Genomic DNA, 25,589 nt, shown 5'->3' with positions numbered 1-25,589 from the left:
TTTATAGGCCCCTTAACAGTACTTATCCCATTTGGCAGAGTATTAAACAAGAAATTATTGGAGTTTGCAACAAAGGAAATGTAATAATTGTGGGTCCTTTAATCTTCATATAGACTGGGACAATCAAATTGGCAAGAATGGTCTGGATGATGGATTTGTAGGATGTTTTTGTGACAGCTTCTTGGAGCAATATGTTGTGGAACCCACGAGGGATAAAGCTATCTTAGATCTAACATTGTGTGATGAAGCAAGGTTAATTAGTAACGTCACAGTAAAAGATGCACTGGGAAACAGTGATCATAATACCATGTTAAGTTTGAAAGTTACATAGTCCAATCACAAACAAGATTCTTAAATTTAAACAAAGCCAATTTTGGTAGACTAAAAGATATGGAGGTAAATAAACAGTGGGGAGCATTGAAAGAAACAATTAAAAATGTTCAACAAAAATACTAAAAACTCATTCAGGAAGTTAAGGATAGTATTAGATTAAAAGATAATGTTGCAAAAATACAGTAGCAAGTCTGAGGATTGGGACTGTTTTAGAGACCAACAGAGGGCCAGCAAAAGTTTGATAAAAAGATGGAGAAAAAGAATATGAGCATAAACTAACCAGAAATATAAAAACAGATTGTAAGAGTTTCTGCAAGTAAATAAAAAGGAAGAGAGTAGCTAAAGTAAACGGTTCCTTAGAAACAGAGATAGGAAAAATTGTCATGGGGAATGAGGAAATGGCAAACACATTGAACAAATATTTTGTCTCTCTCTTCACGATAGAAGACACAGTTTCCATACCAGAAATAGGGGGTAACCTGTGAGCTAAAAGAGTAATGAAATTAAAGAAATTAATATCGGCAGAGAAAAAGTATTCGAGAAACTTAAGGGACTAAAATCTGTCAAATCCCTGGAACCTGATGGCCTACATCCTAGGGGTCTAAAGGAAATAGCTGTGGAGATAGTGGATGTGCTAGCTTTGACTTTCCAAAATCCCTTAGATTTGGAATGGTCCCATCAAATTGGAAGTTGGTAAATATTACAGCACTTTTTAAGAAAGGAGGGAGACAACAAACAGTGGACTACAGATCAGTGAGCCTAACATCAGTTGTTGGGGAAATGCTGGAAACTATTATTAAGGAAGTCTTAACAATGCATTTAGAAAAGCACAGTATGATTAGAACAAGTCAACATGGTTTTACTAACGGGAAATCCTGTTTGATAAATATCTTAAGAGTGTTTTGAGGATGTACCTAGCAGGGTAGATAAAGGGGAACCTGTAGATGTAGTATACTTGGATTGCCAAAAGGCATTCGATAAGGTGTCACACAAAAGGTTAATAGGCAAGATAGAGTTGGGGTAATATATTAGCACGGATTAAGGATTAGTTAATAATAGAAAGCAGGGAGTGGGCATAAATGAGGCTTTTTCAAGTTGGCAGGCAGTGTACCATAAGGATCAGTGCTGGGGCCTCAGCAATTTATAATCCAAATAAATGACTTTGATGAAGAGACAGAGAGTAATGTATCTAAGTTTGCTGATGATACCAAGCTAGGTGGAAAGTTAAGCTGTGGGGAGAACACAAAGAGGCTGTAAAGAGATATAGACAATTTAAGTCACTGGGCAACAAAATGGTAAATGGAATATAATGTTATGGAGTTGTGATGTTATTCACATTGGTTGTGAGAATAGAAAAGCAGAATATTTTTTAAAAGGTTGAAACATTCAACTGTTGATGTTCAAAGAGACTTGGGTGTGCTCATACAAGGAACACAGGAGGTTAGCATGCAGGCGCAGTGAGCAATTAGCAAGGCAAATGGCATGTTGGCTTTTATTGCAAGGGGATTGGAGCACAAGAATAAAGAAGTCTTGCTACAGCTGTACAGGGTTTTGATGAGACCATATCTGGAATACTGTGTGCAGTTTTGGTCTCCACATTTAAGAAAGGATATACTTGCATTACAAGCGGTACAGTGAAGGTTCACTAAAGTGGTTCCTGAGATGAGGGGGTTGTCCTATGATGAGAGGCTGAGTAAATTGGGCTTACACTGTCTGGAGTCTAGAAGAATGAGAGGTGATCTCATTGAAACCTACAAAATTCTGAAGGGACCTGATAGACTAGACATTCAGGGGTTGTTTCTGCTGGTCAGAGAATCTAAAACATGGGGGCACAGTCTCTGGATAAGGGGACAATCATTTAGGATTGGGATGCAGAGAAATTACTTCACTCAAAGGGTTGTGAATCTTTGGAAATCTCTAGGCCAGAGGGTTGTGGATGCTCCATTTTCGAATACATTGAAGGCTAGAGAGACAGATCTTTGGTATCTCAGAAATTAACAGCTATGTGGGCGAGAAATCGGAGTTGGAGCCCAGGGTCAGCCATGATGATAATGAATGGTGGGGCAGGCTCTTGATGGGTCATATGGTCCACTCATGCTCCTATTCCTTTTGTTCTTGTGTTTCAACAGACCATTCACTACACAGCAAATAGACAAGGCAGCAGGGAAGATGCCACACTACAACCCAAATGCTCTCAGTTTGGAATGCACAGCTCCTGCGAACTGTTAATGTTGCTGGTCAGTGAAATTGCCTTCGTGAGGACACATGGTTGGGGGCAGGGTGGGGAGGCACAAGGTTGGTAACTGAGTCCCATCAACGCACATTGTCCACATTAAGAAACTTAGTTCCTTTAACGAAGGAATGGCAGAATTGCAGTGCGATCAATTGGCTTCGCTGGAAAGTCTGTTTCATAAATAGGCACAAAAAAAACCTGACCCTGATTTCAGGCTGTCCCTTCAGCTGCCCGGGCCCCAAGCTCGGGAAATCCATCCCTAAATTTCTTTACCTCTCTCTCGCCTCCTTATGACACTTATTAATCAATATCTCTTTGACCAAGCTTTTAGTCACCTGTCCTAATATTGACTTATGCAGCTTGGTGTCAAATTTTGTTCGATAATCACACATGTGAAGGCCTTTACTATGTTAAAGGTGCTATACAAATGCACGTGTTGTTCTTGTTATCTTATTTTCTTGCTTTTCTTAAGTCTTATATATGTGTATCGCAATGCTTCCTCCATTTTACTTCCTGTACAAATAGTCTACTTTTATTTGTTACCTCTGCTGCGAAGGGCTTTAAAGGGCTGGTTTACCCCTTCCAATCTCCTTTTGCCCATTTTGCCAACTCTAGTGTCCCTTCCTGTCAGAGCAGCAGGGATTTGGCACTCGTTTCTGAACTCGATCCAACACATCGTTGTTCTTTTGAAAACTGAAAGCCCAAAGTTCCAGTCAGAGTTCCAAATCTGGCCTCAGTAATGATATATTAAAAGGGGCTTAACCTATATGCAAATATATCCCTGTGCCAAATTGGGTTTCTTGGTAATTTCCTACTTACTGGACACTTTCCGTGATTGGCCAGTACTTAATTCATATCCCTTCCCCTTGCCACCTTTGCTAATGCTGTGCTAGCTTAACTCAATTGATAACTCTCAGTGGTTTGTGGGCTCAAGACCCACTCCAGAGACTTGAGCTCAAAATTTAAGCCTAACTCCAGTGTCAGTACTGAGGGAGTGCTGCACTCTTAGAGGGGGAGTACTGAGGAAGCACTGCACTGTCGGAGCTCAGCATGGAGGGAGTGTGGCACTGTCAGAGGGTCAGTACTGATGGAGTGCTGCATTGTCTGAGGGTCAGTTCTGAGGGAGTGCTGCTCTGTCTGAGGGTCAGCACTGAGGGAATGCTGTACTGTTGGCGTCAGTACTAAGGGAGCGCTGTGTTGTCAGAGGGTCAGTACTGAGGGAATACTGCACTGTTGGAGGGTCAGTACTGAACGAGCACCACAATGTTTGAGGGACAGTACTGAGGGAGCTCTGCACTGTTGGAGGGTTAGAACTGAAGGAGCCCTGCATTGTGGAGGGTCAGTATTGAGGGAGTGCTGCACTGTCGGAGTCAGTACAGAGGGAGTGCTGCACAGTGCAGGTGAGTTCTGAGAGAGCGGTGCACTGTTGGCAGTCAGTACTAAGGGAGTGCAGCGTTGTCGGAAGATCAGCGTTGAGGGAAACCTGCACTGTTGGAGGGTCAGTACTGAGTGAATGCTACACTGTCAGAGGGTCAGTACTGAATGAGCACGGCACTGTCAGAAGGGCAATACTGAGGGAGCAATGCAGTTTCAGAGGTGCTGTCTTTCAGATGAGAAGCTGAACTAAGTCTGAGTCTGCCCTCTCAGGTGAATGTGAAAGATTCCACTGCACTATTTTGAAGAAGAGCAGGAGCATTCTTCCCAGTGTTCTAAGCAATATTTCTCCTTCAGTTAATGTCGTTAAAACCCTAATGACACTAATGTGGGAACTTGCTGTGCATAAATTGGCCATTGCATTTACTACATCACAACAGTGACTACACTTCAAAAAGTGCTTCATTGGCTGTTAGGTGCTTTGAGATGTTCTGAAGCTGTGGAAGATGCTACAGAAATGCAAGTTCTTTCTTTATCTTCTTTCTTGTGGTTTCTTGACCCTACCATTCTTTCTGCTCACATGGGAGATACCTCAGGATTTTGCCACCAGCTTTTCTTAGTTGGACACTGTGCCCCAAAAGGTCTGGAACAAATTTTCAGCAACTCCCGCAAATTCCAAAACAGGGCAGAGTTAAGCCCAAGAAGGAATAATTGCAGCATCCCCTCAGTGCCTAAGATTGTTACAACAGAGTTGGAGGGGCAGAGAGAGAGAGAGAGAGAGGGGGGGCAGAGAGAGAGAAAGGAAAATGGCAACCCAACAGTTACAACTTTGACATATTTTGGTTAATCTAGTGAATTATTGAATCAGAGCAAATAACTTCTCAGAAAAACACACCTGTTTACTGCACTCATGAACACTAGGGCTGTTATAAAGCTCAGAAAGCAGTAAATAAATTTGTTTTTGAAAAATATACTACAGTATCACAATTCTTTTTTTTATATAAATCAAGCAGTGGACCACACAGGCTGAATCACAGAAGTACACTGTATATGATACACCTTTACAGTACAGGAAGGGAACACATACAAAACAGAAAATGAGCAACAAAGAGTCACAAAACAGAAGGTTCAAGCACATTCACAAAGCCATTTTACAGAGTTGAATATAGATACCGAGAGGATACAAAGAGCCATAATTAGCAATTTGAATGCGTATGTTAATTACACATGAATAGGAATTACAATAGCAGCAAGAAACAGCATCCTCCCATTGACCTAGATAGGCTGGCAAACATCCGATTCAGGATATCTTAAACAAATTGAGCTGAAGTCACTTGACCCGAAGTTCGAGATACCAATTAAAAAAAAAAGTTTCAACTACACTTCGAAGAATGGATTCTTTGAAATTTAGTATATGAAATCTATACAGGTGTGTGCTAAAGGCAGCCACAGTGTGGAGATTCAACTCAATCTCTTTGCCGAATGTTTTTTGCCTTCCTCTCTTCTGTCCCCAAGGAATACAGGGATGTGCATTGGACTGCAGTTCATCCTGCCAGTGCCCAAGATACTGACTCTTCCTTGTGGCTCAGTGAGTAGCACTCTCTCCTCTGGGTCAAAGGTCATGGGTTCAAGTCCCACTCCAAAGGCCTGAGCCCATAATCCAAGCTAACACTCCCAATGGCAGAACTGAGGGAATGCTGCACTGTCAGAAGTGCTGTGTTTTGGATGAAGTGTTAAACTGAGATATCCATTTTTTATTATGAACAGATAAATGCTTTAGCAATGTTTTGATAACCATTCAGAAAAAAAACATTAAGTACTCATTAAGTACAGCACGACATGATGTCGGTGCCAAAGTGTCTTGTTGGACACCTTAAGATTTTGACAGCGAGATGGGCTGCTTTATTTACATGCAACAACAGTTTATAAATATATAACACCAAGAAAAATGTCCAAAGGTGCTCCACAAGAGTGATTGTTAAACAAAATTTGACACCAAGCCACATGAAATTAGATTAAGCCAGGTGCCCAAAAGTTTGGTTGGAGAGGTAGACTTGAAAGAGGAGGCGAGAGAACTGGAAGGATGGAGAGGTTTAGGGAGGGAATTCCAGAGCTTATGTTCTGGATCGCAGACGAGCAAGAAGCCAGAATTGGAAGAGAGCAGAGATCTTGGAGGATTGGAGACTGAAGGATGAGAGTTATTGCCAGTTTGGGAGCCAATGAGTGCCGAGGGTGCTGGTGAATGGTACCTGAGTTAAAATATAGGCAGCAGGCTTTTGGGTGAGCTCGAGGTTACGGATTGTGGAAAGTGGGAGACCAGCCAAGAATGTGTTTGAATAGTCAAGTCCAGAGGTAACAATGATGTGGATGAGGGTTTCGGAGGATGAGAGAAGAATGTGAACAGTGAAGCCTGTAAAATATTACCACACAGGCACACATGTCAAAGCATGGTGTGCTTAATAAACTTTTCATTGATGGGCCACTCATTTGGTAAAAGCAGTGCATAACAGAAAAAAATTAACCAGAAGGCCCCACATCTGACTCCTGGTCTGCACTGATTGGACTAATCTCTGTTGAGGCAATAATTGTGACAGGTTTCAGTCCTCGGGAAGGAGGATGGTCAGATAGACTTCCTGCTCTTGCCATCATGCTTGTGCCTAATCGCTAAACTCATGGAAAATATACAAGTGTGTGTGGATAAAGGGTGAGGACTGAGTTTCAGCTGAGATGCTCTCTTACACATCCCCCAGTTCTTTTGTCTTAACATCGATGGCTATGCCTTCAGCTGTCTAAGTCAAAAGCTGTGGGATTTCAGTCTGAAGCCTCCCAGCCCCTCTCTCCTCTTTTAAGTCTCTGCTTAAAACCAAGTCTCTTGGGCCAAATTTTTGAGCTACTATCTTAAGTGTCCCCATTCTCCGCCTCAATCTGCTTTTGCCCGATTACCCTCCTGTGAAGCAGCTTGGTGAATTTTCACTAAAGGCGTTACATGAATGCAAGGTGTTGCTGTAATTAAGTACACTGCTGACACATGAAAATTATATCACTTCTGCTTAGTCATGGGGGGGGGGGGGTGCAGATTGAGAGGAGGGATGCAAATTAGGGAGAAGGGACATATTTTGGACTTTAGTTTTTTCCAGCAAGGTACCTAGTGCAACAACTACTTGCTGAGTCACTTAAATCCTGCTTCCACTAAACAATTTCACTGGGATTCACTCAGATGGTGGACACAGAGGTGCATCGCAGCTTGTGTGCATTATCATTTGATAAAGTACTTTTAAATTATTGAGCTGCCAAGATGCCTGTTCAGATGTGCTGCCTTTGGAATGTTGCCCAGCGCCCAATTAGCAGCATCTCATTCAAAGTTGGTACAAAAAAACTCCCAAAGCATTTTAAATTATTGAAAGGGTAAGAAAGCCTTTTGCACATCCCCTATGTGGATGTTGCCAGTTAATGTCAAGGAATGTTCAGCTAACATATGCAGCCATGGACCAGGGCAGGGAGATGCCCACAATCCTCCGGAATGTTATCGCAGCCTCTTTAGGTCTGCAAGATATGAAAGTGGGATCCTGTCTCTTGAAGCAAAGATAGACAAAGCAAGGATGCATGCAACAGGAGACAAAGAGAACACTGCCTGACTAACAGTGACTAGAGTAAAGCAACAACTCAGAACCAAGCCCAAAACCAATCTTCAACACTAGAAGCTAAAATTGGGAATCAGTGACAGCAAACAGCTGCCCCCACAATCCTCCAATATTCATCAAAATACTTTTGAGGCTGGTGTTCAATTAAAAATTTCAAAACTGGGAAGGATAGATTTTTGTTGGGTAAGGGTGTTAAGGGTTTACAAAACCAAGATGGGTAGGTGGCGATATAATACAGATCAGCCATGATCTGACTGAATGGTGGATAGGCTGGTAGGCTTAAATGGCCTTCATACTCAAGGAATTATGATCTCGCGATGGCAGTAATGCTCAGAATTTACAGCACAGAAACAGGCCGTTCGGCCCAACAGGTGCTGATGCTCCACAAGAGCCTCCTCCCTCCTTAGTGGCGTATCCTTCTATTCTTTTCTCCCTCATCTGTTTATCAAGCTTCCCCTTAAATGCTGTTTGCCTCAATAACTCTATGTGGTAGTGAGTTCCACATTCTCACCACTCTGGATAACGGAGTAGGAGGTGCACTTTGGAAAGTTGCTTGTTCTTAGAATGCAAGAACATAAGGAATAGGAGCAGGAGTAGACCACGCGGCCGGTCCAGCCTGTTCCGCCATTAATCCGATCATGGCCGCTCTTGGGCTTCAACTCCACTTCCCTGCTCACTCCCCATACCCCTTGATCCCCTCAGAAACCAAAAATCTGTCTCTCCGAGCTTTAAACGCATTCAACGGTGGAGCACGCGCAATCCTTGGGGATAGGGAATTCCAAAGATTCACAACCCTTTGATTGAAGTAATTTCTCCTCATCTCAGTCATAAATGATCAGCTCCTTATCCTGAGACTGTGCCTGTACCCCACCATGTTCTAGATTCTTTGTCCCGGTGGAAACAATCTCTCAGTGTATACCCTGTCAAGATCCTTGAGAATCTTAGCTTGCGAGGTTATGCCTATTAATTATAATGGACAGAAACTCACAGGCTGCCATATTCCCAAGGCATTTCCAGTGAGCAGAGCTCCCCACAGGAGTGCTGGAATATGGAATCACTTGTCATGTTCAATGTCCAGCCTCATTTTAAGCCACCACAGCTTGCAGCACTGAGATGGACCTAGATAAGCCAATGCTGGGACACTCCTGGAGAAATAAATTACCAGGTTCACTTCAAACCATTAGTGAGGATGAATTTCGATAGCTGCATATTACATGATTTTAATTTTTTTTAAAAAGCTTTTAAAAGTAACCGTGGAATACGGGTCACCTGAGACAAAAACCACCCCGGGTGTGTACATTTCCTCGCTCAACACGGACTGTGCCCATTCACTTGTGCCACACAGGCAACAAATTCACTGGCAACCGTGTGTTGTGATATTGTGAAATGAGAGAGAGAGTTGCCAGTTCCTCTGTCAGTTTATTTCTTTTCAATGGTTTTTGTAATTTCAGTCAGCGCAGGAAAAGCTCACATGCAGGCAGTAACTGACCCAGCGAATCAGAGGGATGCAAGGGTGAGTAAAGTGGGCATGTCACATAAATCACATTGACAGCTCTTGTCCATGTAACTCTTTCCCATTGAGAGCAGCCCAGCATTTTGGGACAGTGTTGGATACAGCTCTGAAATGTATTGTGGGAGATACCACTCATGGAGAACTTATGAGTTTCTACAAATGATCAGAAATGCTATTTAAAAGAGAGGAGGGGAAGAGGAAAGGGAGGAGGAAGGGGATAGGGATTGGGAAGGGGATGGGGAAGAGGGAGAGGAGGGAGGGGGGAAGAAGATGGGGGGGGTAGAGGATGGGAAGGAGGGAATGAAGGGGAAGGGAGCGGGAAGAGGATGCAGAGGAGGGAGAGGAGTGGAGGATTGGGAGGAGGGAAAGGATGGGGAGGGGAGAGGATGCTGGAGAGAGGATGGGGAATGAGAGCGATGGGGAGGGGAGTGGGTGGGGTGGTTGGGGAAGGGGGAGGGAGAAGCAGAGGGTGGGGAGGGGGAAGGGGTAAGGAGGGGTGGAGGGTGGGGATGGGCAGGAAGAATAGGAATGGGAGGAGGGGAGAGGATGGTGAGGAGAGAATGGTGGAGAAAGGAGGGTAGGGAGAGGATGGGAAGCGTCGGGAGGATCCAAATCAAACAACCTTTGGGCAACCCGGCAGGTCACAACACCTCACACTATGTTGCACTGCCATTCACACTGTGGGTTTGAAAGACTTACCCCTGAGGAGGGATGACCGCAGGTTTAGGCAAAGAGTTGGGTTTTAAGATGTTTTTTGAAGGAGGTTATGGAGATGTTGAGGCAAAGGAGTTCAAGAGAGAATAGTTATCAGCAGGCTGGAGGCTCTCCTGCCAATGAGGAAATGATGGGGAGAGAGCAAGAGAGACACAAAAAAACCAGAATGAGAGGAATGCAGGGTTTAGGGATGGAGTGGGGTTGAGGGGATGAAAAAACTGGAGTTGATTGTAGAAATAGGTTATGTTGAGCCCAAGAAGAGCTTAAATATGTGGACAAGAATTCTAAATTGAAAGCATTGGGGGATAGGGAGCCAATTCAGTTCAGTGAGGTTTGGGGTAATTGGTGAGCCAGACTTAATGTGGGATAGGACACATGTTGCAAAGACTTATAGAAACTGGAGTGATTGGGGGGTGGAGGTCAGAAAGCCCAGCAGGGAGATCATTGGAGTAGTTGAGTGTAGAGGTGAGGAAGACATGGACGGATGTTTTACTGGTGAAGAGGAGCAGGAAAGAGGCAGAGGTAGATAATGTTACAGAGGCAGTGGATGGTCTTTGTAGTGGACAGCTCAGAATAGGAAGCTTGTTCAGCGTGGTTGAGCTGAACTAGGGGAAGTCAAATAGGAAGTTAGAGAATAATGTGCACATTACTGAGAAATGCCGACATGGTCAGGGAGATTGGAGGTGAAATGAAGGCTGGAAATTGGACGAGAATTGAAAAGGACAGAAGGGTTGAGGTTGAGTTCCTTTGTTGTTAGAGAATGGTGGGTGATAATAGTGATGTTGAAGGTAAGGGGTGCCTGGGGAAGGGGGAAAGTTGGCACGGAGGTCAGGAAGACGGGGGTTGGTTACGTGGTTAGGAGTTGGGAAGGGGGAGGGGTTCAAAGGAACAGAAGATAGAGAAGGTGAGTTTGCAGAGGCTGAGAGGAGCTTGTGGTTAAGGGAAGTTGCACCTTGGTGGGAAGCGGAGAAAGAAAATAAAAAACTACAATTGAGGTAATTTCCCTCTGGAGTATCAATGACTTACAAGTTTCAGAGCTCCTTTTCCAGATTCTCTACATACAGAAAAAGACAAGTCCATGTAGCCCAATTGACTCAATAAAACACACACCATCTTCCACACACAGATACTCACACACTCACACATAGACACAATCCCACACACAAACATACTCACAAACTCACACATAGACACAATCCCACACACAAACATACTCACACATAGACACAATCCCACACAGACACACAAACATACTCACACACTCACACATAGACACAATCCCACACACAAACATACTCACAAACTCACACATAGACACAATCCCACACACAAACATACTCACACATAGACACAATCCCACACAGACACACAAACATACTCACACACTCACACATAGACACAATCCCACACACAAACATACTCACAAACTCACACATAGACACAATCCCACACACAAACATACTCACACTCACACATAGACACAATCCCACACACAAACATACTCACACATAGACACAATCCCACACAGACACACAAACATACTCACACACTCACACATAGACACAATCCCACACACAAACATACTCACAAACTCACACATAGACACAATCCCACACACAAACATACTCACACTCACACATAGACACAATCCCACACAGACACACAAACATACTCACACACTCACACATAGACACAATCCCACACACAAACATACTCACACACTCACACATAGACACAATCCCACACAGACACACAAACATACTCACACACTCACACATAGACACAATCCCACACTGACACACACATACTCACACATAGGCACAATCCCACACAAACATACTCACACACTCACACATAGACACAATCCCACACACAAACATACTCACACACTCACACATAGACACAATCCCACACACAAACATACTCACACACTCACACATAGACACAATCCCACACAAAAACATACTCACACACTCACACATAGACACAATCCCACACAGACACACAAACACACTCACATACTCACACATAGACACAATCCCACACAGACACACAAACATACTCACACACTCACACATAGACACAATCCCACACTGACACACACAAACATACTCACGCACTCACACATAGACACAATCCCACACACAAACATACTCACACACTCACACATAGACACAATCCCACACAGACACACACACACTCACACATAGACACAATCCCACACACAAACATACTCACACACTCACACACAGACACAGTCCCACACATAAACATACACACTCACACATAGACACAATCCCACACTGACACACACACACTCACACATAGACACAATCCCACACACAAACATATTCACACACACACATAGACACAGTTCCACACAGACACACACACATACTCACACACTCACACATAGACACAATTCCACACACATACTCACACACACACATAGACACAATTCCACACAGACACACACACATACTCAGACACTCACACATAGACACAATCCCACACAGACACACACACACACTCACACATAGACACAATCCTGCACACAAACATACTCACACACTCACACATAGACACAATCCCACACTGACACACACATGTTCACACACAGACATAATCCCACACTGACACACACAAACATACTCACGCACTCACACATAGACACAATCCCACACACAAACATAATCACATACTCACACATAGACACAATCCCACACACAAACATACTCACACACTCACACATAGACACAATCCCACACAGAAACATATTCCTGCACTCACACGGACACACACATTCGCACTCGCACAGACGCACTCACATACTCACACAATCCCACACAAACATACACACTCACACAGACACACACATACGCACTCACACACTCCCACACAGACGCACACATACATACTCACACACATTGTGCGACATCTTGTGATTTCTACCATGCAAGTTTGATGGTGGGGGGACATTTAATTGGACAGGAGGGTCGCTGTAGAGGGCCCCACCTCCTTCCCGTCTCCACCCCGAGTAGGTCCCTGGTGGGAAAGCCCACTTATCGGCCTCATCCTGCTGCCACTGATATTAACCCAGCGGCGTGCAGGGGACTCAACATGCAGGAAGCCGGAAATGCAAAACCTGTCGGGGTTGCTTGTGGCTCCCAGCGGGTCCCTCGTTCAAAAGCATTCAGTGACTGACTGAAGGAAGGAAGGGGCCAGCTGAGAGCCATTCCCCTGCCCTTGCTGCCTACACCTCTCCCACCATCACTCACTTGTGCCTGCATCCATGGTGATCCTAGGTCTTGGGTGGGTGTAGTGCCAGCAGCAACCACGGCCTCCCCAGTGGCGTGGCCTCTCATTGGCCGGCAGCTCTTGGTGGACGAGATTTTTGCCCCCGTGGGTCCTTGATCCTGGAGAAGGCCTGCCGCTACCCAGATAGGTACCTGACTGGCTTTTAATTTGAAGGGCCTTCCCAAATAGAGGCAACGCAGGGCTCTGGATGGCTCTCCAGCTGACGGCCGAGATCCCCATCACCTCCATTAAATACCACCCAAATATATAAAAACACAAATCGCACAGACACACAGGCAGACACACACACACATAGACACAATCCCACACAGACACACATAGACACACACCACAATCACACACACACAGACACACACAATCCTACACAGACACATACAGAAACAGACACACAATCACACACACACGCAGAGACACACACAATTCCACACACACACATACAGACACACAATCATACACACACTCACACAATCCCACACAGGCACACACACACACAATCCCACACACACACACTCACACAATCCCACACTCATACAGACACACACACACAGATACACAATCCCACATGCACATAGACACAATCCCACATGCACATTGACACAATCCCACACACAGATACACACCTATATACGCACAGACATATAGACACAATCCCACACACATACATACATGCACATACAGACACAATCCCACACATAGATATAATCAATCACACAAACCCTCTCCCACACGCACAGATAAATACAATCATAACACACAATCAAAGAAAATCATTCCTGTAACAAAAACAAAAATAGCTGGAGAAACTCAGCAGGTCTGACAGCATCTGCGGAGAGGAACACAGTTAACGTTTCGAGTCCGTGTGACTCTTCATCAGAACTGAGGAAAAGTAGAAAAGAGGTGAAATATAAGCTGGTTGAGAGGGGTGGGACAGGTAGAACTGGATAGAGGGCCAGTGATAGGTGGAGGCAAAGATGAGATTGCCAAAGATGACATAGACAAAAAGACAAAGGGGTGTTGACGGTGGTGATATTAGATCCCACACACCCCTTTGTCCTTTTGTCTATGTCATCTTTGGCAATTCCTTCTTTGCCTCCACTGGCCCTCTATCCAGCTCTACCTGTCCCACCACCCACCCCACCCCCCCACCTTTATATTTCACCTCATTTCTAATTTTCCTTAGTTCTGATGAAGAGTCACACGGACTCGAAATGTTAACTGTGTCCCTCTCCTCAGATGCTGCTAGACCTGCTGAGTTTTTCCAGCTATTTTTGTTCTTGGTTCAGATTTCCAGCATCCGCAGTATTTTGCTTTTAAAATCATTCTTGTGTTTTATTAGTCAATTGATTTTCCCCCATTTGAAATTACACTCACCATTTCTATTTAAAAAAAAAGCAATACCATAAAAATTATAAAACATACACATCCTTTTCATCCTGTGCTGACGCTTTTCTTTGGGCATTACCATTTGTTTCTACGATACATCTCTAGCCATTCATTTCTCTCTGCACGTTCTTCCCAAGTTACAATTGCACTTCCAAGGCTTTAGCCTCCCATTAGCCAGGATTCTCTGCAGTTGTTGATCTGCTCAAATGCTCCCTTCACCCTCACCTTTGATGCCCATGTCCCCAGTTAACCTTTACTTTCTCTAGTCTCACCCATCTCTGGTCCCACAAATCCAAAGAGGATGAGATGTGAATATATCTGATGAATAAGCGATTTGGCCAATCATTGCCAGATCTGACTGGACCTCACCAAGTAGTGTTGGGGTTTACCCTCCTCTACCAAATGCAAAAAACTCCTGACATTGAGCTGTGTCTCAGTCAATCACTTTGCCATTCCATTCCAAACACACATGGCTTTTAGCTATAGTTTTATTCATACACCGGATGTGGGCTTCGCTGGCTGGGCCAGCATTTATTGCCTATCCCTAGTTGCCCTTGAGAAGATGGTGGTGAGCTGACTTCTTGAATCACTGTAGTGCATGTACACCCACAGTGCTGTTAGGAAGGGAATTCTAGGATTTTGACCCAGCGGCAGTGAAGGAACATCGAAATATTTCCAACTCTGGATGGTGAGTGACATGGAGGAGAACTTCCAGGTGATGGTGTTCCCATCTATCTGCTCCCCTTGTCCTTCTAGATGGTAGTGGTTGTGGGTTTGGAAGGTGCTGTCTAAGGAGCCTTGGTGAGTTTCTGCAGTGTATCTTGTAGATGGTACACACTGCTGCCTTTGTGCGTTGGTTGTGGAGGGAGTGAATGTTTGTGGATGTGGTGCCAATCAAGTGGGCTGCTTTGTCCTGGGCAGTGTCAAGCTTCTTGAGTGTTGTGGGAGCTGCACTCATCCAGGCAAATGGGGAATATTCCATCACAATCCTGACTTGTGCCTTGTAGATGGTGGACAGGCTTTGGGGAGTCAGGAGGTGAGTTACTTATCGCAGGATTCCTAGCCTCTGACCTGCTTTTATAGCCACAGTATTTATATGGCTGGTCCAGTTCAGTTTCTGGCCAATGGTAACCCCCAGGATGTTGATAGTGGGGGATTCAGTGATGGCAATGCCATTGAGCATCAAAGGTCAATGGTTGGATTCTCTCTTTTTGGAGATGGTCATTGTCTGGCATTTGTGTGACGTCAATGTTACTTGCCGCTTCTCAACCCAAGCCTGGATATTGTCCAGGTCTTGCTGCATTTGGACATGGACTGCTTCAGTATCTGAGGAGTCGCGAATGGTGCTGAACATTGTTGATCATCAGTGAACACCCCACTTCTGACCTTATGATGGAAGGACGGTCATTGATGAAGCAGCTGAAGATGGTTGGGCCTCGGACACTAACCTGAGGAACTCCTGCAGTGATGTCTTGGATCTGAGATGACTGATCTCCAACAACCACAACCATCTTCCTTTGCACTGGGTATGACTTCAACCAATGGAGAGATTTCCCCCTGATTCCCATTGACTCCAGTTTTGCTAGGGGTCCTTGATGCCACACTCGGTCAAATGCTGCCTTGATGTCAAGGGCAGTCACTCTCACCTCACCTCAGGGAGTTCAGCTCTTTTGTCCATGTTTGAACCAAGATTTGGAGCTGAGTGGCCCTAGCGGAACTGTGAGCAGGTCATTGATAAGCAAGTGCTGCTTGATAGCACTGTTGATGATTGAGAGTAGACTAATGGGGTGGTAATTAGCCAGGTTGGATTTGTCCTGCTTTTTGTGTGCAGGACATACATAGCCAGGTAGATGCCAGTGTTGTAACTGTAGTGGAACAGCTTGGCTCGGGGGCGTGGCAAGTTCAGGAGCACAAGTCTATTGCCAGAATATTGCAATATCCAGTGCCTTCAGCCATTTCTTGATATCAACATGGAGTGAATTGGACTGGCCTCTATGATGCTGGGGACCTCTGGAGGAGGCCAAGATGGATCATCCACTCGGCATTTCTGGCTGAAGATTGTAGCAAATGTACTTACTTTTGCACTGATGTTCTGGGCTCCCCCATCATTGAGAATGGGGATATTTGTGGAGCCTCCTCCTCCAGTGAGTTGTTTAATTGTCCACCACCATTCATGACTGGATGCAGAGCTTAGCTCTGGCCCATTGATTGTTGGTCTATCACTTGTTGCTTATGCAGTTTGCAAGTAGTCCTGTGTTATCGTTTCAGCAGGTTGACACCTCATTTTTAGGTATGCCTGGTGCTGCTCCTGACATGCCCTCCTGTACTCTTCATTGACCCAGGGTTAATCCCTTGGCTGGATGGTTTTTTTAATTCATTTGTGGGGTTTGGCCTCACTGGTTCGGCCAGCATTTATTGCCCATCCCTAATTACCCGAATTGTTCAGAGGGCATTTTTAAGAGTCAACCACATTGCTGTGGGTCTGGAATCACATGTAGGCCAGAGCAGGTAAGGACGACAGGTTCCCTTCCATAAAGGGCGTTAGTGAACCAGATGGGTTTTTAAATGACAATCAACAATGGTCATCATTAGACTTTTAATTCCAGATATTTATTGAATTCAAATTCCAGCATCTGCCGGTGAGATTCGAACCTGGGTCCCAAGAGCATTACCCTAGGTCTCTGGATTACCAGTCCAGTGACAATACCTCTATGCCTCCCCCTAGAGTGTGGTAGAGTGTGGGATATGCTGGGCCATGAGGTTACAGATTGTGTTCATGTACAATTCTGCTCCTGCTGATGGCCCACAGCATCTCATGTCGCCCAGGGGTCTTGAGTTGCTAGATTTGTTCGAAATTTATCCCATTTAGCCCGGTGGTAGTGCCACACAACACAGTGGAGAGTATCCTCAATGTGAATGTGGGACTTCATCTCCACAATAACTGTGTGGTGGTCACACCTGCCAATACCATCATGGACAGATGCATCTGTGGCATGCAGGTTGTGAGGATGAGGTCAAGTATGTTTTTCCCTCTTGTTGGCTCCCTCACCACCTGCTGCAGACCCACTCTAGCCTTTAGGACTTGGTCAGTAGTGGTGCCACCGAGCCACTCTTGGTGATGGACACTGAAGTCCCCCACCCAGAGTACATTCTGCACCCTTCCTCCAAGTGATGTTCAACATGGAGGAGCACTGATTCATCAGTTGAGAGAGGGGGTTATGTGGTAATCAGCCCATGTTTGACTTGATGCCATGAGACTTCATGGGGTCCAGAGTCAATGTTGAGGACTCCCAGGGCAACTCCCTCCCAACTGTATACCACTGTGCCGCCACCTCTGCTGGGTCTGTCCTGCTGGTGGGACAGGACATACCCAGGGATGGTGATGGTGGAGTCTGGGACATTATCTGTAAGATATGATTCCATGGGGAGACTATGTCAGGCTGTTGCTTGACTAGTGTGTGAGGCAGCTCTCCCAATTTTGGCACTAGCCTCCAGATGTTAGTAAGGAGGATTTTAAAGGTTTGACAGGGCTGAGTTTGCCGTTGTCGTTTCCAGCGCCTAGGTTGATGCTGGGTGGTCTGTATTTGTAGCAGTTTGACACCGAGGGCATTTAAGAGTCAACCACAGGTAAGGAATGGCAGATTTCCTTGCCTAAAGGGCATTAGTGAACCAGGTGGTTTTTTACAACAATCAACAATGTTTAAACTTTTAATTCCAGGTTTTTATTGAATTTCATCTGCTGTGACGGGATTCGAAACAGAATTCACTGGATTACTAGTCCAGTGACAATACCACCACACCATCGCCTCTTTCCGGTAGGAACCTTGCCCTCTTCTTAGATGGTAGTCCTTGACTCCTAAAACAATCGGTGCCTGTTTACCTGTTCACAATGTTAGCTTCAAGCATTGTCTAGCAGGTGCACACACTGGGAAATGCACTGTGCACCACCCCCCACCAACTCCGTGACTCAACAATTCTTCCGCTTAATGGTTGGAAAATCAAGGCTCTGTGACAATGTTGCAAACCCTCTAGGACAGTCCTAGAGGTTCCAGGAATTGAAGACTAACTTTCAAGACACTCCAGTGAGCAATGGCCCAGGAGAAACACCATAAGATGCATTAAAAAGTGTGCTTTTTCAGTTTCTATGAACAATTTCATGGTATTAGTTATAAAAATATTGGAGGTGGGAAAAGAAGGCAGTGTGACTGACCCTGAAAAACCATCCAATCAGGTACTGAAGAGTATTTATGCTTTTCAATTGGGTGAGGGGTGGCTGGGCACTGCCAGGATGGACATGTCGGGCAACCAATGGTGGGAGTGAGGGGACAGGGCAGTTGGTGGCTGGAGGTCTTGTGATGAAACACTCAAGGAATACACCCAACCAGAGTTGTAGAATGATAGAGTCTTCCAGTACAGAAGGAGGCTATTCGGCTCATCGAGCCGGCGCTGGGTCTTTGAAAGAGCTATCCGATTTAATCCCATGCCCCAGGTTTTTCCTCCTATCCCTGCAAATTAGTTTTCATCATGTACATGCCTAGTTATCCTTTGAAACTTCCTGCGGAATCTGATCCCTCCGCCCTTTCAGGTAGAGCTTAATGACCCACTGGCAAAAATGTTTCTTCTCATTTTCCCTCTTGCTCTTTTGCCAATTATTTCACTGACCCACCTGCCAGTGTTTCTCTACATGTTTCATCAAGCCCCCTCATTATTCTGAACATCTCTATTCTGTCACCCCTCAACTTTCTCTGCTCTGAGGAGAGTGACCTCAGCTTCTCCAAGTCCTGCACGGACACAAACCCCTCATTTGTGCCGTTAGTCTGAATTTATACGATTACTGTAAATGAGATTTTAGAAGGTGAATCTGGTTCAATGGCTTAAAAAAAAAATCAACAAAGTTTTGGTCTGCCAGAAGTATTAAAGAAGTTTCTCTCTATAAAATCTAGCTGTGCTCTCCACATTTTCAGTAAATGACGGATGTCATGCAATCAAGCTTTGGGGCTCTGAAAGGAGGTTTCTCGCTCCTAATGCGATGCACAAAGTCTGGGGTTCACAGTAAATGGTTCTGAAGCCCATCTAAAAGCTGAATGACCATCACAACCAATCAGTCTCATCCACCCAACCAGCTTCCCACTAAAACCTCACATACTTCATCGTTACAAGTATAAGAAGAAATCTACCTTCGATTGGTTTTGGTAGAAAATGGGACGATGGCTTAGTTTTCTTTACTCGGTTCCCCTTCATGACCTGGCCGTCCTTGTTGAGTCCCAGGAACCAGGCTCTGCCTGACTCCTGCTGCCGGTATAGAGTTGAGGAGTAGATGACGTAATAGTTCTCAAAAACAGATTCCTTGAACTTGCATTCTGCTGTGAAAAGTTCCTGTTACAAAAACACACAACAAAAAACATGATTGGCTTGTTGAAAAGTGGCAATGGACATCTTAGCACAAGCATGAATTATTTTGCCTGTACATCTTCTGTTTGAAATATACATTAGTTGATCAATGTCTAAACTTCAAACTGATGCAAAACTCTGCAGACTGTGGCCTAACTTGCACCAAGTCCCATTCACCCATCACCCACTGTGTTGATTGGCCCACAATAGCTCCTGGTTTGACAAACAGGTGGGAGGTGGAGATGGTGCCTTTGACCAAGAGCTTACTTTCCCTGACCAGCCTGAATGTTCGTCAAATTGTAACAAGACGAGCTCACCACAAAACTGGTCATGACTTTCCTGACAAGTATAGAAATGCTATCCTTTTGGGAGGATTAGCGTTCCGTGTTACAGTCTGGAGTTAGGTTGTGACGCAGACTGAGCTCACGTGGAACATGTCTCCTATTGGCAAGATCACCCCTCAAAATTGGAGGGAGGACCAGAGGAATGGACCAATTGTTTGCAAGAAATTGAGTCCAGAAGGGCTGGGTTGCAAATTTGCTTCTAGGTTCATGGCTTCTACTTGCAGATTACCTCTTTATATTGGGTCTCATAGTAAATCAATAAAATATAAGAAAAAAAATCTTGATTTTCTAATTGTTATCTTTGTGAATAGTTCAGAGGGATAAGATATAGGTTGGCCTGGTTCACACATGAATCGCGGAACCATTAATGAGACCAGTTTCTTTGGCTCTTGGTTTCAGACTTAAACAATGCAGTCTTTGGAAGCTAAAAATGTGACTTGGGACCTCAATATAAATCCCCTCCCCTCCCCCTCCACCACCATAATAGGCAGGAGGAGGTTAGGGAGAAGTCAAACCACCCCCCCTCCCCACCAAAATGTAAAACCTGACCCCAACCTGACCTATATGTGCTTGTTTACTTTGCTGTGTGTAGTTTTAGCTGTCATGCTTCCCTACAACTGACCCCATTTCAAAAGGCATTTCGTCAACTGTGAAGCACTTTGGAAAATTATGAAGGACGCTAGATAAATGCAAATTCTTTTATCTTGATCCGTGTATATCAATAAAATTAGAAGGTGCGAATGTCAGTGAACAGCAGCCGTTTGGACACAGGAGATAGCTGGAAGCATCTGGAATTTGACTTGATGCTATTACAGCTTGACATGAGCTTCCTAAGCAACTGCCATTCTTTAATATCCTGCCAACACATGTAAATCTACAAGGTAAAAAGGACCCTCCTAATGGAGAGAACATGCAATATTACAAAAGTTAGCAGCCAAAGATACAGAAGGCACGGTGTTCTGCATCAACTAAAACGTGTCGAGACACTTTTGTGAAAGGTGGAGATGCTGCCAAGATTTATCTCCAAGGACTGTTACAATTCATTCAAAGTGTAAAACTTCACAACCCCTGATACACCCTGTTGTAATGAAAAATAGCACTTGCTATTATACAGAACCTTCTCATGTCAAAGCACCTGAATGGTATTCGGTAAATGGATTACGTTTTTAAGTGTTTAAGATGACCAAAGTTGACGGTAACAAAATGGAGAGAAACTATTTCTTCTTGTTGTCTCTTGGTTAGACTGCATCTGGGGTGAACGTGTTCAGTTCTGGGCATCACATCTCAGGAAGAATATATTGGCTTTGGAGGAGATGCTGCAGATTCATGGGTTAAACAATGAATACAGGTACATAAACTTGGCTTGTACTCCTTTGAGTATAGAAGATTGAGAGGTGATCTGATCAAGGCATTTCAAGGGCTTGACAGGATAAATAAAAGCCATTTCATGAGGGGATTCCAGAACAAGGCAGTATAAACTTAAAATTAGAACCAGGGGTGATGTCAGAAAGCACTCCCTCACACAAAGGCTAGCGGAAATCTGGAATTTTCTTTTTGCCCAAAGAGCTTGCTGTACTAAGACTATAGAGCTTGGTGTCCTGTGCCCTCCCCCTGGTCTCAATCTCTCTTCTGCCGTCTTATAGTCTCGCTCTATAGAATAATAGCAGTGCTTAAGGGAGAGTGTGACACTGAAAGGAGCAATGTCACCAACAATGGTACTGACTCTCCAGTTTAGAGTGATAAAGAGAATCTAAATCTAAACACATTCCAGGTAACATTTAAGAACATGAGTTTCTGTTGCAGATTTTATTCCTTAGATTTAACTGCAGAATGGTAAATGGAGCCCAACGCTAATTATTTTACATAAATAAATTGTTCCCTTACTGTTTCAGCCTTGGCTCAGCAGGTAGCACTCTTGTCTCTAAATTGGGAGATTGTAGTTTCAAGTCCTACCCTAGAGATTGGAGCACCAAATCCAGGCTGACATTCTAGCGCAGTACTGAGGGAGTGCTGATCTGTTGGAGGTGGATGAGACATTAAATTGAGGCCCCCACCTGCCTTTATAGGTGGATGTAAAAGATTCCACAGCACGACTTTGAAGAAAAGCAAGTAAGTCCTCCCCAGTATCAAAGGGTACCATTGAGGTATTAGGGCTGGGTAATTATTTGGGTCAAGATAACCAGAGTCTGGCAGGGAGTGAGGGAGAATACAAATTTAGTGCACCAGCAGATAAGGCTAGAGTTTGCGAAAATGGTAAAAATATAGGGTCAAAGGCTCTGTATCTGAATCCATGCAGCATTTATAACAAAATGGATGAACTGTTGGCAAAGATAGAAATACATATGTATGACCTGATAGCCATTATGGAGACATGGAGCGGGATTTTCCAATCCCACCAGCGGTGGGCATCACTGCAGGCCCATCGCACCTATGATAATACCCACTGCAGGGGGACCAAATCTGGGACCTGAATATTGAAGGGTATTTGACATTTTGAAAAGAGGAAGTTAGGAAAAGGTGGTGGGGTAGCTCTGTTAATTAGGATGTCATAATTATAGTAATGAGCAATGACCTTAGCTCAAATGAGCGAGATATAGAATTACTTTGGGTAGAGATAAGAAATGGGAAAGGCAAGAGATCACTTGTGGGAATAGGTAATAGACCCCGGACAGTAGTTACACTGTAGGACAAAATATACAGGAAGAAATAAATGCGGCATGTCAGAAATGTACTTCAATAATCATGGGTGACTTCAATCTACATGTGGATTGAACAAATCAGAGTGGCAAAGGTAGCCTGGAGAATGAGTTCATAGAGCGCACGCGGGACAATTTCTTAGAGCAGTACGTTGTAGAGCCTACCAGGGAGCAGGGTATCCTAGATTGGGTAATGAGCAACAAAACAGGATTGACCAATAACCTCACGGTAAAGGAGCCTTTAGTGACAGTGATCACAACATGATAGAATTTCATGCTCAGTTTGAAGAGGTTAGGTGTTGGTCGAAGATTAGTCTTTTAAACCTAAATAAATGTAATTATAAGTGTATGAAAGCAGAGCCAGCTAAAGTGAATTGGGAAACTAGGTTAAATGGCAGGACAGTAGAGATACAGTGGCAGACTTTTAAGGAGATATTTAATAACTCTCAGCAAACATTTATTCCATTGAGAAACAAAGAATCCTTGAGAAGGATGCATCTTCCATGGCTGAATAAAGAAGTTCAGAATTGTATCAAATTGAAAGAATCCCTGTACAAATCTGCAAAGATTAGTGATAGGTCAGGAGATTAGGGAAATTTGAAGAACTAGCAAAGAATCAGTAAAAAAAAATGAAGAGGAAGAAATTAGAGTATGAGAGAAAGCTAGCTAGTAATATAAAAACAGATTGTCAGAGTTTCTACAAGTATTTAAATAGGAAAAGAGTAACTAAAGCTAGTGTTGGCCCTCCAGAGAGTGAGTCTGGGGAACTGATAATGGAAAACAAGGAAATGGCAGAGGTGTTGAACAGGTATTTTGTGTCTGTGTTCACTGTAGAATACTTTAAAAGTACTCGTTGCAGAGATAGCAGAGGCATTAGTTAAAATTTTCCAAAATTCCTTAGATTCTGGAAGGGCCCCAATGGATTGGAAAATAACTGATGTGACACTTTATTTAAGAAAGAAGGGAAACAGAATGCAGGAAACTACAGGCCAGTTAGTCTAACATCTGTCACAAGGAAACTGCTAGAATCCTTTATTAAGTAGGTTAAAGCAGGATACTTAGAAAAACATAATGGGATCTGGCAGAGTCAACAGGGCTTTGTGAAAGGCAAATCATGTTTAACCAAATTATTAATTTTTGAGGAAGTAAAAAGCAAGATGGATAAAGGGGAACCTGTAGATGTGGTGTACTTGGATTTCCAAAAGGCATTTGATAAGGTGCCACATTAAAGGTTGCCACACAAATTAAATGGCCTAGGGGATAACATGTTAGTTTGGATAAAGGATTGGTTAGCTGGCAAGAAGCAGGGAGTAGGGACATATGGGTTTTTTTCGGGTTGACAATTCACAAGCTGTAACAAGTGGGAGTGCCACAGGGCTCTGTGCTGGGGGCTTCAACTATTTACAATCTACATTAATGATTTAGATGCAGGGAACAAATGTATGATCACTAAATTTGCCCATGACACCAGGATAGGTAGGAAAGTAAAATGTCAACAGGAGGTAGAGAGTCTGCAAAGGAATATAGGTGGGGTAAATGAGTGGGCAAAAATTTGGCAGGTAGAATATACTACAGGAAAATGTGACTTTGTTCACTTTGGCAGAAGAATAGAAAAGCAGTATACTATTGAAATGGAGAGAGATTGCAGAATCTGGTGGTACAGAGGGGTCTAGGTGTCCTGGTACATGAATCACAAAAAGTTAGTATGCAAATACAGCAAGTGATTAGGAAAGCAAATGGAATGGTGGCATTTATTGCAAGGGGGATGGAATATAAAAGGAGGGAAGTTTTTCTGCAGCTGCATAGGGCATTGGTGAGAACATGTCCGGACTACTGTGGACAGTTTTGGTCCCCTTATTTGAAAAAGGGTATGACTGTGTTTGAAGCAGTACAGAGGAGGTCCGCTCAACTCATTCCTGGGATGAACAATTTATCCTATGAAGAAAGGTTGATGCCATTACCCATTGGAATTTAGAAGAATGAGAGGTGATCTTACTGGAACGTATAGGCCAGAATCTCCAGGTCGATGAGTGGGGGGCTGGGCAGGCCCCACTTGCCAAGGCGTAAAATGACGCGCGGTGACATCAGGCGTGCGTCCCAATGTCACCGCGCATCATTCCGATCTTCAGTTTGGCGGGAGCGCACCAGAGTCGGCTGCACGATCGCCGAACTGTCAAAGGCCCATTAAGGCCATTTAAGTGCCAATTAAAATACTTAACTGAGCTGCCCGTCCAATCTTAAGGTCAGCGGGCGGGTCAGGCAAAGAGCCCAGGCGGCCTTCGCATTTTTCATGAAACCTCATCCACGGGTGGGATGAGGTTTCATGAAGGTTTTTAAAGTTTAACAGAATTTTTAAATAAAATTCATTGACATGTCCCAGCCCATGTGACACTGTCACATGAGGGCACATGTCTTAATTTTTTTTTCTCCTTCATTTAAATTTTTAGAAATCAAACTAATCTTCCTGAGGCAGCTCCGTGAGGGCAGCACTGGGCAGGCCTTAATTGGCTTGCCCACGCCTGTTCTTGTTCAACACCACCTCCCCCCACCAGACGGAGAGAAAATTCTCCCCATAAAATCCTGAGGGGATTTGTTAGGGAGATACCGGGGGGATGTTTCCACTTGTGGGAGAGACTAGAACCAGACGAT

General features: G+C 44.2%; 1 protein-coding gene across 2 annotated transcripts in view; it reads right to left on the bottom strand.

The window, feature by feature from the left end:
• Window positions 1-25,589, bottom strand: part of fgf12a (fibroblast growth factor 12a) — a 169,531-nt gene that overhangs the window by 9,078 nt on the left and 134,864 nt on the right. For both annotated transcript variants that reach the window (XM_041175394.1, XM_041175396.1), the window contains exon 5: window positions 19,687-19,885. In XM_041175394.1, coding sequence (XP_041031328.1) covers window positions 19,687-19,885 — 199 coding nt within the window. The remainder of the gene's footprint in view (window positions 1-19,686; window positions 19,886-25,589) is intronic.

This window comes from Carcharodon carcharias, chromosome 2 (assembly GCF_017639515.1).
Source record: "Carcharodon carcharias isolate sCarCar2 chromosome 2, sCarCar2.pri, whole genome shotgun sequence".
NCBI lineage: Eukaryota > Metazoa > Chordata > Chondrichthyes > Lamniformes > Lamnidae > Carcharodon > Carcharodon carcharias.
Note: the sequence above shows the minus strand (reverse complement) of the source record. Positions and strands in the feature narration are given on the sequence as shown.